The sequence below is a fragment of the Pygoscelis adeliae genome, unplaced genomic scaffold (genome assembly GCF_000699105.1).
Source record: "Pygoscelis adeliae isolate BGI_AS28 unplaced genomic scaffold, ASM69910v1 Scaffold71, whole genome shotgun sequence".
NCBI lineage: Eukaryota > Metazoa > Chordata > Aves > Sphenisciformes > Spheniscidae > Pygoscelis > Pygoscelis adeliae.
In genome coordinates, this window is record NW_008824356.1 from 3,544,686 (window position 1) to 3,560,811 (window position 16,126).

The window sequence follows — 16,126 nt, forward strand, 5'->3', positions numbered from 1 at the left end:
GAAAGGCTGTCAAATTCTACTCTTAGAGAGGGAGAGTCTGGTGCAGCTGTGATCAGATGGTTTGGAGGCATGTAAACTCCCAGCAGAAATCAAGAGTAAGGAGGAGAAAATGATGTAGACTCACTGCAAGGCTTCAGAAAGGGTGAAAATGAAAAGATGAAAGTGAGTGCCATCACTGTTGTGATAACATCGTGCTTTGATTCTTTTAAGGAATATTCACAATTTTTGTTTGTGGCTTAATCAAGATTTGACCACAGCTTAAGGAACAGCTTCATAGTTTTATTGACCCTGAACTTCTGTCCATCTCATGCATTTACATAGTAAACTCCCTATTGTAAACTATAGCTTGCTGCCTGATTAGTGCAATGATGGTCCGATCTTTGTCAAGATGCATAAGAAATGCTGAAATTATAGCTACAATAAACATATTGATGACCAGGAAAGGCATTCTAAAATGCATAGTCACAGCTGCACTTTGTTTGAATTGAATGTGCTTTTTCACACTGGTATTATCTCAGATTCCTCCTTGAGTGCAATCTCATTGCAGCAGACATTTAAGTAAGTTTTTAAAATCCACCTGTCAGATGTTTGACAGCATAAGAAGATGAATGACAGCCACTAGCATAAATGTTCTGGCTAGTCTCCAGAGTGACATGGCTGTCTGCTGTACAGGGTATACATTTTCAAACAGTTTGCAACCCTCTCAGTGATTTGTCTTTCTCACAATACAATTTCCTGATAAAATTATTAATCTTACTCCAGATTTATAAGTAGCATTATTATCTATTATTTACTCTTTTTCTATAACCTTTTAGACCCATAGGACAAGGCTAGGACTTCACTTCACTTAGTCCTAAAACAAACATCTGCACCAAAGAACTTTTGATGTAAATAAAAAACCAAGAGACAACAAATACGTGGTCACCAAATACAAAACGTACAGAATTCTGGAAACTCAGCTCTCCCACATAGATTTGGTCTACACAGATGATCAGACTGCTCATAAAGTGTTGGGGTTACAAGCAGGTCACCTTTTCCTGGCATCATTAAGACACTAACTATGCAGAAAAGGGCACCCAGAAATGGATGTCTTATTGCTTATCCCTGCATCCAGTACCTTTGTGTGCACTATCTATCTTCAGTCTCAGTTATACAGTAATTTATGAAACAGAAAAAAAAGAGTAGCCCCATGAATACCAGAACTAAAGAAGTTTGGTGTCCTATGGGTTCTTGTGACTAATTGATACCGATGTCTGGAAAGGTGCAAGCTCAGACTAAGTCTTACATGGGCTTTTTCCCATGGAATTCATTGTTTAATAAGGCATAAGTTCCCACTGAAAATTTCCCTCACCTGGGGCACTCATAAGATGCACTTGTAGGATCTCTCCTTTTAAATGATTATTTGTACGTCTTGCAAGAACTTAGCTATTTTAAGACTGCCTCTCCGTCAGCTATGGTTGAACCTGGTTATCAGTTTCAGCACTATCCTAATTTCTGTAGGAAAACAGAAGAAACTTGTTTTTTCTTCTTCATATTTTTATTCTGACCGCAGATTCCTCTCCTGAAAATTCGTATGTGTCTTGCCTATAGGAATACCGCAGTACAGAAGCAGTCGAGGTAGCAACAGACTCTCCTCCTTTGATACAACATCTTTTGGTGATGATGGCCCAGGCTGAAGACTTTAAACAACACAGGCTGTAGTTTCCACAGCCACAGGACACCTCAGATTGGAGACGGAACAATGGGTGGCGTGTAACATCGTACTGGATACAGCACTGCCACTTTTTTTTTTTTCCAGTTCACAGGTCATCCTGAAATCTGAGCTTCGATGGTAGCTCTGAGGTTATTCTATTTCCCACTCTGATCCAGGCTTCTCCTAAATCATCTTGGTTTACTATTTTTCCAACGGTGTTGTACCACATGCCCTTTTCACTGTCTGTTCCTACATATAACTTCTGTGTTGGCATAGATCTGAAAATGCCTAAAAATAAAATTGTTGCCTACTATCTTATTTCTTATTTATTCGCCAAGCCAAACAGACCATTTTGGTTTCCCATCTCTTCTTCTTTGCCTATAGAAGTTTAGAGCCCTTTCTCTGACAAAGCAACACACCGCTCAGCTCCCGCTGTCTGATGCAGCAGCCCTTTTAACAGGAGACACATCTGTAACAGCTGGGGCCAGCAGTGCCTGACTTGAAATGAGTTTTGCAGTTGGCCACGTTTCAAAGGGGGCTTTTAACAAACAGTAAGGAAATTTCCTATCATTAAGAAATACGACAGCCACTTGGAGGTGGTAGCGAGCAAAGGTTTTAATGAAACTAGTGTTCACCATCAAACCTAACTATGATAAAAAATTGAAAAGCGAGAGCTGCTGGATGCCTATGAAATGTGCTATAAAAGCAGGTGCCATAAAACTGAGACGATATAAATTTGCAGACTAATTTGATTGCTAGTGCAGATGCATAGCTGTTAATGCTCTATGGTTGATACATTTGTGGCAATTGAAACAAGTCTGGCTTATTCCGTTTTCAGTAAACAGAGCACGAGGTTGGCTGTAAATGGTCTGTTTAGCAGGATAGACTGAACATATGAAAAATTATTCATTACAAACATTTACAACCCACACATGTCATTTATATCACTTGACCACTCAACATAAAAGGTTTATTGTTTTTGGCAAAATAAGCTGCAAACATCCTTAATTGGGATGCAAATTTAATGCGCAGTTTAGCACTGTTGACAGCTAAAAGGCTCATATGGACATTTCCATACATTTTTCCACTTACGTTGCAGATGGCGAACAGCAGATACATAGTCAAGAGCCAAAATTATTTCAAAAGTCTAGTATTCTTACTTCACAATTTTTATATGTTTGTCAATATCACAAGACTGACTTTAAGATTTTCTTTTCTGGCAAAATATACAAAGTGAACAAATTCGGTTTTGTAATGAAATCAAGTATGTGAGAAAATTTGAAAGGTTACAACTGTCTAATATGTTTCAGACTAACTGCAAAACAGCTTCTATCAAATTCCTTGTACAGGTTTGATAACTCTTAGCCTCTAGTACCTGCCTACGGACAGAAGAGGTTTAAGTTACAGAACACAAAATATTGTTGAATACTTCTATTTTCCAGTCACTGAAGTGAAGTTCAATGCATGTAAGCGCCTGAGACATACTGTTGGCTAACACAAGCCAGATGAGGCCTGATCTGTACCCTGTTAAATTCAGGGTAAGATTTTCATTGATTTTAATGGCAGTTTGACCAGAATTATTGGCTATATCTATATGTACAGAACTGCCTATGGCACCGATGCCAGCTGGCCTAGAGAGTCCTATTAACTTTATTAGTGCTATTAAATGCTATTACCATTCAAAACAGACTGGTTGCATGAAACCTGCCTGTTAGGAATGGTTCCTTGTCTGCGCTAGCTCCTAAGCCATGCCCAGGAACAGCGTTGGCTGGCCTGGGCCAAAGCTGTGCCAGGGAACGTTTAGCAGCACAGGTGGCTGTGCTGCAGGTCACTTTCAGTGACACTGCTCAATTTACTAGCGCAGTCGTAGCCACTGTACAGGCCACCGTGCAAGCCACTTCGCGCTGGTCGAGCACAAGGCGAACCTCTCCACTTTTCTGCAGTTAATGCAATCTAATCCTACATTGATTAAATTGCCTTTTGCTTTTGATAGTATGTACAGGACAGCTGGGCCACTGGCTGACACCATTGAAGTAATTTCTCTTTCTTTTTCGAGATGTATTTAAATCTATGTTGTAGATGTGTCATACAAAATCTGTATAAAGTGCTAATTTCTCTCAGATCGTAGAGCTCTGAATCTTTCTAATCACACCATAATTTTTTCCCATTTTTCTAAATCTGAAAGGCTAGGAAAGCATGCTTATGCCAAATACTATTACTATTCTTCAACTGCTACACAAGAACACTCCAGGATTTCCATAGAAGTTGCACACAAGCTTCTTTGTCCTTACCTGCATATGATTCTGAATGTTCTGCATAGCAATTATAATTTTTTCATCTTTTGATCAACATAAACCTGTTTACTCCTATCTTAGTACCAAGCTATGCTTGTGCCTTGAGTTTTTAGAATGTGTGATTAAAGTACATTGTAAAGTATGCTTAAATAGACTAAAATAAACTTGTAGAAACTTGTGGGTTAGCTGCTCTTGAACAATTCTATTTACTGTAATGATCTGCAAATAAGAAGTGGAGCTTTTCTCCATTTACACAATGTTGCCAACAAAAATACCAGGCTACTCAGAAGTGCAGAAAAAAAAAGAGGTGTTACTTCATCTGGGAAGAGAAACTGATCCCTTTTGATATAAGTTGCAGCTTCATATATGAATATCACTATGTATTACACCTGTGACTGTTTAACTGTCATCATCTAAAAATCACATTAGTGAAAACACAGTTCAGCGAGTAACGTACTGGAGTCGTTAATAAACCATTAGCTGTTGCTCACACAGTCATTTAGAAAGTTGTCAGTATTACTACGTTTTCATTAGCAAAATTTCCCTTTGTTGTAAAGGGAAATGTTTCCTTTGTTATATAAAGGAACATCAGACTACTGAAAAAAATTGCTTCAAGTGAAATCACAGCTATATTCTTTTTTTTTAACTTACTCATACGACATACTACATAAAGCCCCTCTGCATGACCCTGTAAGTCCTGTTTTGGGCTGGCTCCCTCCCATATGTATAAATCTGTCCTGTCATCCTTCAACACTAGGTTGAACTCTCTTTTGAGTAAACAGGCCCAGCACATGGCCAGAATACCCTTCATACTGCAGCTCTGCCATCTCCTCAAGCTTCGCCCCTTACTTCGTGAATACCGAAAGAAGTTCTAGAAACTGATTTTTCTCTTCTAAGCCAGTTCACCACAAACAAGTGCATAGATACCTAACATAAGCATAACATACCTGTATCCCGATTTCTGCCTTTTTTCATTGCTACCACGGCATAAAGGGAAATTCATAAAAATGAGAATTCAAACATGACTACTTTATTTATACTCAGCTTTGCTTAAAAAGTGAGAAGTACAAACCCTTGGTTTGCTTCCATTAAAATGTTATAGATTTCTGCAAAACAGAGAGCTAGGTTAGTCACTGTTTATTACTAAATACCACAGCTTTGCACAGAAAAATACAGTGTTAATTAAATTGCCAAACCTCTTATCTGTTTGTCTATTGCATTGTATGAAGAACTTACTTTATTGACTGGAAGAATGTTTTTCACATTGAAGTAGAATCCAAAGTAAACCATGTTAAAAACTCCATGACGGCCCAGTGTTGCAGTAAGACCTTTGTTGAGTCCTTGGAAGCCCAGACCATCAGTTTTAATGATCTGCCGAGCTTGAACAAAGCTAGATGGTTGCTACACACGTTAAGCAAAAGAAGGAAGAGATCATCTTTACAAAAAGAAAACAATAACCATAGCATCATTTCAAGCCTGTTGACAAACACAGTGATGCCAATTCTTGTCATTTTATCTTAAGTCTCACCATATTTGTTATTTTCCCTTTCCTGTGATCATGTAAAAATCACAACTTTCATTAAAAACAAGATTCCTCATTTTTCTGATTGCAGAGAAAAGATGAAAGCACGACCTGAATAATGTAAAAGACTAAGGATCCTTAAAGCAAAGAAAAAGGTCTTAAAAGCATAATTAAAAAAAATGAAACAGATTTTATAGAGCAACATGTGGCTTTGAATGTGTGAATTTGGCAATAGTTTTTTTATCATTGATGCTGTGCCATTAAGATTACGACAGATGAAACCCTTACACAACTAGAGTATATAACAATTATTCTGGACAATAAGAAGATAAAAACAGCTTCTCTAGTAAAACCAATGGCACAGGAATACGCATGGTGAGGGAGTGATAAAAGGGACAGAATTGGAACAGGAAATTTTTAAGCCATTATGGCTAGGGAAGCAAGTCCTTGGGAGCCACAGATCAGAGCAGCAAGGAAGGCTATAAATATTTGTGTTGAAGATCAGTTCGGCAGTTTCCAGATTCAATGTTAAGAATAAGGTTGAAAGGTGACAAAAGGCATATACACTGTCTGGGAACCCTTCTGGATCCTCTGAGGCTCTTCATGCTGTTAAGAATGCAAACCACTGCTTTAAAACACTGACTGTTGAAGGAGTTATTGGGTACACAGCACTTTTTAAAATGAGATCACATGTTAAACTTTCTTCTTCTAGTGTTGAAAATCTTGAAAAGAAGTTTTTTGTTTTTTGTTTTTTTTTTCCTTAAGCATCCAACTGGAAATCCTGTTTTGCCCTCCTAATGAATTATTTGTCTTAAAAAGTGTAGTTAGATTTTGAAAATCAGAACACCCATTTAAATTCCAAGGTACAGATTTAGGAAATTGACTTTAGAAATCCTGTTTTGAGAATAATGCCTAAAAGGCATAGAAATCATTTTAGTCGGCCAGCTTCCATTTGACGAAAGGCAGAAAGGAAGAAACTTTCTCAGAATCCACCTATATAATGATCAGTTCCTCAGACAGGATCTGCCTTACTACATATACATTTGATCAATTTTCCAATATACTGTGATACTCAGAATCAGGTGTTCCCCTTCTGAATATTTTAGATTTCTTTTTAGCAGAATTATAGAAAAGTTCCTTTCAAAAAGTTGTTGACTTGAGTTTGGCTTTCTCTAAAGCATAAAGCCAGCTCTGGGTAACCAAATATTTAATTAGAAAGTCAAAACATGACTTCCACTAGGAGGCTCAAACATGAAAATATAGAAGAATTTTGACCACAACGCAGTGAACACTGCGAATTTAATACACTTATTTGTTTAATAGCTTTCCATTTCAAAATATCACTGTGGTAGATCAACAGCATCAGCCAAATGGTGCCTATTGTATCTGACACAGCATATGACTGCTTATTTAGGTGACTTACAAGTTTCGTCTTTAATACTAAGTTTCATTCTGTTTTTTCCTATTTGGTAACTAATATTACCCTGTTAATGCTTTGCATACATTTTACTATAGTTTACTTTTCTAACTACCCCCAGGGATTCAAATCAGAATCTATTCTAAAATGTAGATACCCAACACAGAATATGGTCCAGATACTAGCAATAACATCCTTTCTCATGCACAAAAAATGAGGATTAGATCTTTAAAAAATAACTAGTGGTCCTGAATAAGAATAGTAAGGTATCCCTTGGTCTCATCTTGAATACGGATTTACTAATGACTCAGAGGGGAAGCCTATCACTTGCTGAACACCTGAGATGGGATTCATCAGTCCAAATGTAGATACCTGCAATGTCTACATCTACATCTGAGCTACTCGGAAAGATTCCCTTATTCAGTCCTTTAGCAAAAAAGAGGGCTTTCCTAGACAGCACTTCACTGCATCCAAAGTAAGCATCTAAAATGTCAGCTGATCAAGCCATGGAAGGTCTGTGTTTCATCACTGATGATGGAAGGACCTTAGGATGACTAATTCAGATGGAGGAATTTATCGTAAAAACATCTGGAGTTTAATTCACTTCACACAACTGTTGACTTATACTTAATAGAGACCTAGTCAGTGGAATCTGGAGACAGATTCTTCTCATCATAAAGCAGAAACTTGTATTTGTTTAATTAATCACAACTCTTAAGTCAGGTGAGATTTTTATTACCACACCAGCTTCTGTAGCCAGTGAGTTATCCATTGGCTACAGGGAAAAGGAAAAAAAAAAAAGAAAACCAAACAACAAGGTGTTGGGCCTTCTAGCAGTTTATCTTAACAAAAAGTCACCGTTATTTTTACCTGTAGAAATCCACATTACAAAAGTGCCGATACGTGATTTATAGTGGCCTTCCTCTTTAAACCTATCAGCCCTAGAAAGGTGATCTGGTACCACAGAATAATTCATCTGTCACCGTAGTGTGTGAATATTTGCTTTGGAGGTGTGCAGGAGTCTGGGTGTGGGTGTATGTGTTCATGCTCTTCCTTGTTCCTTTTAAACAAGATATATTATTTCAATACAATAGTCAAAGAAATATGTGAACTGCATTAGGTTTCATCATATGGTATGAAAGCTACACAATGGGACAGGTACATACTTTACTTAAACCTTTTAAAAAAACAGTGCATGGTAATGAAATGAGTGTACCATTGCCTTACGCTGTATAATATAACATGCACATGCTTCTCCCGATAGGCTTGAGTTCACATGCTTTAGTGTGGAATTTTCTTTAACATATTATTAATGAGAACCTTAGATCATGGTAATGAAGTCACTGGAGTTTTCCTGGTTTCCAGCAAAATGTGAAATTCTAACACTTTTTTTTTTAAAGGGATATTAAAAAATCGATGTCTGTGATTTAACTGTCTTTGTGATTTAAGAACTTCAGTCCCTTGGATTTTTTCATTAGGACAAATAGTCACTTTTATTTATATTTTATGATGAACCTAGTCTAAACTAGGTTCCTAGTGGAGTCCCAATAGCATTCTTTTACAATTTTATTTGTATGATAATATACTATTATTTGGATTTTGTGAAAATTTGCATTTAAATTACATTCAAAGAATATTCACCTAAAACAAAACAACTCAGAATGCTTTTGAACAGCTACACTGTGATTATTGGAGTATTCTGAAGGTCACCAAGGAAGGGATGCTGTAATTAAAGTAAGTAATTGCATAAAATTTACTAACTAAAACACTCCAGATTTTGTTATGAAGTTTGCAATAGAGAAAAAAATTGAAAAGTATGAAGCGAAAGGATATATTGGTCTTTTGCAACTTTACAGGAACTAGTTTGCTCAAAATATAATACTGGTGTGTTTACACTCAAAACCAGAGGTTTAATTAAGATAGGTTAATTGTATCTTCACAACTGTGAGGCAGAAAGATCCAGAATATCTGCTTAGTTTACTACTGCTGGAGCAGCAGTCGTCCATAATCTTTTCATATCACCTTCCTGAGAGAGAGCCTCTCACACATTGCTTTCTCCCACTTTCAGTCTCTGTCCTTCCAGGATCCTAACCTTTTTACTCCTGTACTGTATTAGCTCCTTGTTTCAGTGGCTTTGCTGCCCATGGTTAAAATATGTCTAGGCTGGAGACTTGGAGCAACCAAACATCTCTTTCACATGCATGGAGAACTGAACAGAAATTTACCATGTTTTAAAATTTATTCTGAAAGAGAATGCTTCTCTGGATGAGTTACGGAGTAGGTACCAGCTAGTCTATGACATTTGGAAATCAGTGGCAGTATTTTGCCAGAGTGTACCTGAGGAGCTTGGCCCGAACAGCTTATGTAAATGGCCAGGTGACAAATCTCTTTACTGTGCATGCCCCAAAAGGGTTCAATTTGTGCAGATGAGTGCTACAAGGCATGCAACTATTAACTCAGTCAAAACTTAATAGTAGAATATGCAAAAATCATGCCTCACCAGGGATTCAGTCAACCTTTTCATGCTGTGCGTATGTGATTTGGCACTTCTACCATGGTACAGCTGATTTCTCAAAAGATTTTGAAAGAGCTGATTTGACAATTGTTAGTCTTATTCACTGAGAAAAGAAAGAAGGAACTGTGTGACTGCCTTCCTTCACTTTAGCCTGGAATATTTTCTACATTAGAATTGAAGCTGATGCATTCCTGGGAACACTTGATTTTGATGAATCACTGTTTTCCAGTTTAATCTTTTTCCCCTTTTGGCAGTACCCAGAATCGTGGACAAAGTCACTTTTGCACACCGACCTCTTTGAACAAAAAAATATTTGAATAATAAAACTCTGAAGTGAAACAGGAATTTAAATTATCGGTGTGCTTTATTATATAACTGTTTTCCGGTTTCTGCTCATAAATGTGAAGACCTATAATATAAATAATTTCATCCAAGACTCTGAAATCTACCAGCTACATTTTTAACATAAAATACACCAGCTGGACCCTGGCTAGGGCATGGGGCCGTGGTGTTTTACACTAATGGCTTCGGCGCTCACTTGAAGTCTGGAGCCTGCTGGGGCAAATGCACTGAGTATAAGGGGCTCAGGTTCGTATTTCTGGATTACAGTTCCTCACAGTGCTGGGCTGCTGGCTACTCTGGCAGGATGAAGGTGCACTTCAGGCACAGAATATTTACAACGGAGATGCTGACACCGCTGACAATACTGCATGCATCTCTGCATATCTGAAGGCATCGTCTATTGAGTCTCTTCTCTCTTTTTCCATTTCTGTTAAGCTTGTGGGAAAATCAGTTGCATCAACCCAATATATCATAAACATTCTGCTCTAAATATGAATTTTGAAGTGCATTATGCCTAATAAAGCAGAAAAAGAAGGATGAAGCAATTCTCATACCTCTGTGAAGGCATTCCGATTTGTCTGTAAGGTAACCTTTACTACTTCAAAAGGGTTAACCACAACTGCCTCTGTCAACCCAGATCCCAAGCCAGCAATGGCAAATGCCTAGGAAAGTTAAAATTAAAGTTAAAAATTAAGGAGTAAAATTTCCCATACATCAGATTATGAAACTGAATGATACAATGCAAACTGCAAGATTACAGTAATACAGCAGTATTCTATTACTAAACAACTTTAGCCCTTGATTAGATGCTGACAGTTCATGAAGACAATATGACAATAGCCATAAACCACACTCCAAAAAATACAAAATAAAATGTCATAGCACTGTCAATGAATTCTCTTTTCAGCTGGACAAAAAATTGTGGTAGTAATTTATTACGAAAACATGGAAAAACAACGCCCTCATGTTATCTTTGGGTGGAGTCTGAATAAAAACACAAATAGAAATGCAGTTATGCAGCACTGGAAAAAATAAAAACTCTGCACTGAGCCATAAGCATGTAACCCTAACATATTAACTTAAAAAAATAAGAGAAATGTAAGAAATCCAAATAGTGCAGTACTTAAGCAAATTGCACAAGTAGAAGGAAAGTCCTCCTAAGAAAATATCAGTCCTGAAAAGGTTTATAGGTGAATGAGGGGCACACATGGAAATGTCAGCGTCCTCTGCAAGAATGAATTAACTCCATTTACTTAGAAGCTGATGGTACATTACAGCCATAGAAATGGAGATATTCACTGCTTTGCTTTCCATCATGACGCAGCATTTAAAAATATTGGCTGTATTAAAAATTATTTTGGCTGTAACAGAAAAAAGATACTGAAATATTTAAGTCAATTGAGAAAATTCAGAGGGGTTAATTTTTGTGATCATTTTACACATTTATTGCTTCCATTTAACATCTCCAAACTTTCTAGGGGCTGAAAAGAGTCCCAGAACCAAAAAAGAATATACTGAGTACATTTGCTGAAAATCAAGGAAACCAATGGTAAGGAAAAAAACAATAGTGAGAAAAATAACTTATTCAGTACAGAGGAATTTGAGCAGGCAAATGCAAAAAGGCAGTGGCAAGCTCCAGCCTTACTGCCTTTGGAGAACACTGTGTTACCAACAAATCTGTTTTTCCAATATGAGATGGGAACATAACCTATCCCTTTCACCATCAACTGTGAGACTGAAGCCAGCAGGAAGATGTTGCTAACATATGCATTTCTCTTCACAATAAATGTTGTCTTGATATGAGGTCTGCTGAGGCACCTAGGAGCATTCTGCCTAGCTTAGACCCTCTCAGTCTTCTTTTTCTCGCTACCATGGCTACCTTAGGGGCAAAAATGCCTCTATGGTAACAGAATTGCACTAAAAACGTCAGAGGTGTCTGGTGGTTGCTGCATCTGCTATATGAATCAGAGCAGTTTTTGGTCAGCTATTGCATGTTTACAAGTTTCAAGCGTATTTTCCTCCAAAAAAAGTGATGGTGTACTACGGAACCTTAAACTCTGTTCTTTCCACTTGCTAGAGAACAAATATCAGTCTCTCTATTTACATCTAAGGAAGAGAAGAGCCTGCTGAAAAAAACCAAGATAAAATAGGAGATACTGTAAACAACTATAGGGTCAATGGACTAATTAAGAGGAAGATGAAACTTGCTTAAACTACTTAATATGCTTCTATGACCATTCAGTTGCTGCAATGGAAGGCAAATGTAAATGGCACTAATACTGTTTGAAAGAGACCTGAAATAATGATAAAGCAAATGTCTCCTTTTTTTCTGATGTTATTTTGGTTCACACGGTGTGGAGAGTTATTTGCTCTTACAAGACAAGATTTTGCATATTTCCTTCAGTCATCACAAACTTCTCTCTTAAGAGCCAAAACTATAAAACAAATTCCAATTCAAAACTCATTTGACCAAGAAAGCTAGAATACAGGTGTTCAGGATTTTATTTTTTGTTATTTAACAAACAAAGAGGGTATTTACCCTCTTCCAGATAATTCACGTTTTTAGTCTTGCTTAATGCTCTGATACATTGATAATGATAAGAAAAATGCAGGAGAAATTCTACAGAGAAAAAAAATGTTTAACAAATGCAAACTAAGTAAACTGGAAAGAAGCAACAGATTAAAGTAGAAATATGGAATGAGAACTTATGGAAAATTTTCAGGAAAGAAACAACTTGCTAGTTAAAAATGACCTTTAAACAAAACCTTATAATTTTGGGGAAACCTGGCCAGCATCTCCCATAGAAGTTACGTGTACCCTTTCTCAAGACTTTTCTGAAAATATTATCATAATCAGTATTGGGAAACATTCATTACCAAAACCTTTATAGCGTAACCATAAAGATATCAATTGTTTCCTACAGTTGTGATGCCATTATTGTGAAAACATATATTTACTATTACTTACATTCTTATACCACAGAAAGCAGTAATTCTTATTAAAAGTTTTTTATTCCAAATGGTATGATAGCAGAATTAAGCCCTATATATGAGAATGCAGACAATATATGTAAACTACATTTTAGCATTAAAACATTTTTGTTTGTATGTATGTCCTGTATTTTGTTTCAAAAAGTTATGCTCTTGAGACGAAATCCTAGCTCCACTGATGTATAAGGGAGCTTTGTCATTGACTTCAAAGGAGGTAGCAGTTTCCTATCAATAGCTTATGTTTCTGTTATAAAGCCTTTAGACTAAGACTGACGTCTATATTTTTGTTATAGTTGCACCGTGCCTTGCAGAATAGCGCTTTGATACCTGGTTGAGGTCTCTAGTCACTATCACATGAATAAATAAAAATTGCTGATGTTCAACTTTTTTCTATTATTTTGCAAGAATGAAGAATGACAAGCTGCATACAGACTCTTCCAAGGTGGCTGTTGCTATCCATGTTGACAAATGTTATGACATTGTAGGGAATTATTTTGAAAACATTTGATATAAAAATTAACGTAACTATCATTTTGATAAATTCTGCTATCAATGTTTTCAAGGGACAAGTCTGTTCTGAGAAACTCTTGGTTGAACTGGCCCGTTTAATTTTGGGCTCCTTCTATGGGAAGAAACGGATGGGACTGTTCAGTATACACATATTAAATTAGAACATGAAGTTCTGTATCCATACATACCAGTCCTGGTGGTAATGATGCATATCCTAGTAGCTTCTTGTATTGTTCAAAGGTGAAAAACTGTAAATAAAAGTTAGACTGAAATTGCATTGAAAAAAATTATGAGTTACTTATGCAAATGAGTAAAACCAAACTACAGTGGAGCTTCACTACCTCGTATCCTGAGTAGCTGTGTGCAGTTCTGCAAAATAAACATAAGCCACTTCTGTTTCACACTGTCTGTAGCAGTGTTAGATGTGCAACAGTAGGCAATTAGGCTTCAGAACTGATTTCATTTGTGTATCATACATAATAGCAGCATAAATGTAATTAAAGTACTGTTTTACGTAAGAGTTCGCTTACAACACATAGTTCATGTTTTTAATTTATACACTTTTCCTCTAGCACCTAACTTTCATATACTGGTATAAATGTAGTAGCAGATACTATCATTTCTCCCAAGAAATCACCTTCACATCTTTAATATAATATACTGTAATCACTTTCACATTTCTCAGATATTAGTCTACTTCTCATCAGAGAGACGTAACTGCAGATTTTGAAGATGGAAAGTCTGTAGATTTTTATAGTCTTTTACTGTCAACAGACACATTTCTTTTAGTTTTTGCTCTTTACAAATAAATCTTTCACCCAATTGTCTGCTTTCAGTCAGTGGTGCTCAGAAGTTCTGCACACCTGTGATTCCTTAGAAGATGAGTTTTGACAGCTATACTCTTTTATGTTTCAACTTCAAGAAAGAAATGAGAAGCTCAGTTTCACCTGCACCAACATGGAGAAAGGCAACCATCTGTAAATGGTTCACTTTGCAACCTAACACTTCTTGCCACCCAAAGTCATTAATTTTCAGAATACTTTTTGTGAAATCTTCTAAAAATCAAAGTGGAATAAATTAACAGCTTCATTCTTCCAAGAACAGTGTTGAGAATAACCCTGACTGCACTGAAGTCAGTAAGAAGCTTCCCATTGACATGCACAGACAGACTTTCACCACCTATTTCCTTGTCTGTGGACCCAAAGTCTAAAATGCATCAGTCAAGGTATACTCTAAAGAAAGGGTATTTGTGACATTTTACAAATTATTGCTAAGATGCCCTCTGAAATACAGCACACAAACCTGGCTTCCCTTGTTCAAAGATGAACTCAGGCTACAGCATATTCAAAACAGGGTTACCAGGACCATAAGGAGAACTTAAAGATTTTTTTAAGAATGAAGACTGAAGAAGAATAAACACTTGCCTTGTTTAGTCTAGCAAAAGAGAGGCTGCAAGAGAATGAAAAACAAGGAAAGGAAAGATATGTAACATAAAGTAATAGAGTATAAAAGTAAAAACTACTCATAAATAGAATGTGGCTTGAAATCTCATGAAGCTTTCTCACAACCAAAGGAGTGGGGTCCTGAAACAGTCTTCCAATAAGAATAATGGGGGAAAAACCTTAATCACTTGTAAGGGAGAGTTTGATAAGTTTATGAAGGAGATTATAGAACAGCAGGGGACTAGATTGCTGGCCTAAGAGATCCTTTCTAGTCCAGTGCTTCCATGCACAGTACATCTCCCCAAACCCCATGTTGTTTCAAATTCATATTCTGCAAATATGTTGCTGAAGCCACTGAAAAAGCACTTCAGGTTGATGCCACATAAGACAGTTCTGAGGGCAGTGAAAACCATCTTCTAGCATGAGGAATGAGGATAGCAGAAAATATTGCAGGTTATAAAGAGTAGATATCTGAATTCCAGGTAAAACCAAAGATATTGGAAGTGTTATTCCACGTGATTTTCACACGTGGAACAACACAAAGCCTGTAACTACAGCTCACTATGTGTGAGTCCTGTAATCGGTCCAAGAAGTATACACAACTTTGCGAGCAAAAGAAAAGTGCCTTTTACACAGCACATCCAGTATTATGGGAGTGAACAACAAAACCCCGTCACAGCTTCACCAAGCCTCCATCAGCGCAGGTGGATATCTACTAGAGCAAGAGCTGTCACATCCCTGTATAGCAAAGGTAAGTAACTAGAACCTCTGACTTTCCTGGCTACTTTCCAAAGTTGACCTGTAACACTTGATTAGTTTAGAGCAAGCTGATTCAAACGAAGATGGGATCCTCTGAAAGTCTGTGCATTTCGCTCCCACACGTGAGGCCGTGATCCCTCACATAGCACCTGCCTATGCATGTGACAATCAAACTGTTTCACCACAAGGGGAAGGCAATGGGAAATGAGGTCAACGGAGATGTGGGAATCATAAGAAACATAAGGGAATCGAGTTTTTCAGACAAAACAGAAAGACTGGGTGACCCGTGCTGGGCCTCAGCCAAAGAAGACAAGCTCAGTCCCTCAGGGCTCAGTTACCACAGACCTATCAGAACAAAACAGCTTTTCCATAAACCACATGCACAGGAACACGCGTAGTAAGCGCCACATTGTCATTTTAACTTGTTTAGAACCCTATGGCAAAGTCAATAACATTTTTCAATCAAGACCTACTTCAAATGAAAAGTCACTAGAATCACACCAAAACCATCAGAGAACTGGGTGTTAATGTGTTAGTAATGCCACAACATTTAAAGCAGGAGGGAATATGTATACATAATGCAAAATTAGAATGTTAAATTCTGAAAACTGAAGGACTGATATTCTGGCCAGTGGATAGAT

General features: G+C 37.2%; 1 protein-coding gene across 1 annotated transcript in view; it reads right to left on the minus strand.

The window, feature by feature from the left end:
* SLC25A21 (solute carrier family 25 (mitochondrial oxoadipate carrier), member 21) overlaps positions 1–16,126 on the minus strand; it is a 115,219-nt gene that overhangs the window by 10,104 nt on the left and 88,989 nt on the right. Inside the window, exons 4-6 of the mRNA XM_009319374.1 lie at positions 13,473–13,532; positions 10,338–10,445; positions 5,224–5,388 (exon numbers count right to left, since the gene is read on the minus strand). Coding sequence (XP_009317649.1) covers positions 5,224–5,388; positions 10,338–10,445; positions 13,473–13,532 — 333 coding nt within the window. The remainder of the gene's footprint in view (positions 1–5,223; positions 5,389–10,337; positions 10,446–13,472; positions 13,533–16,126) is intronic.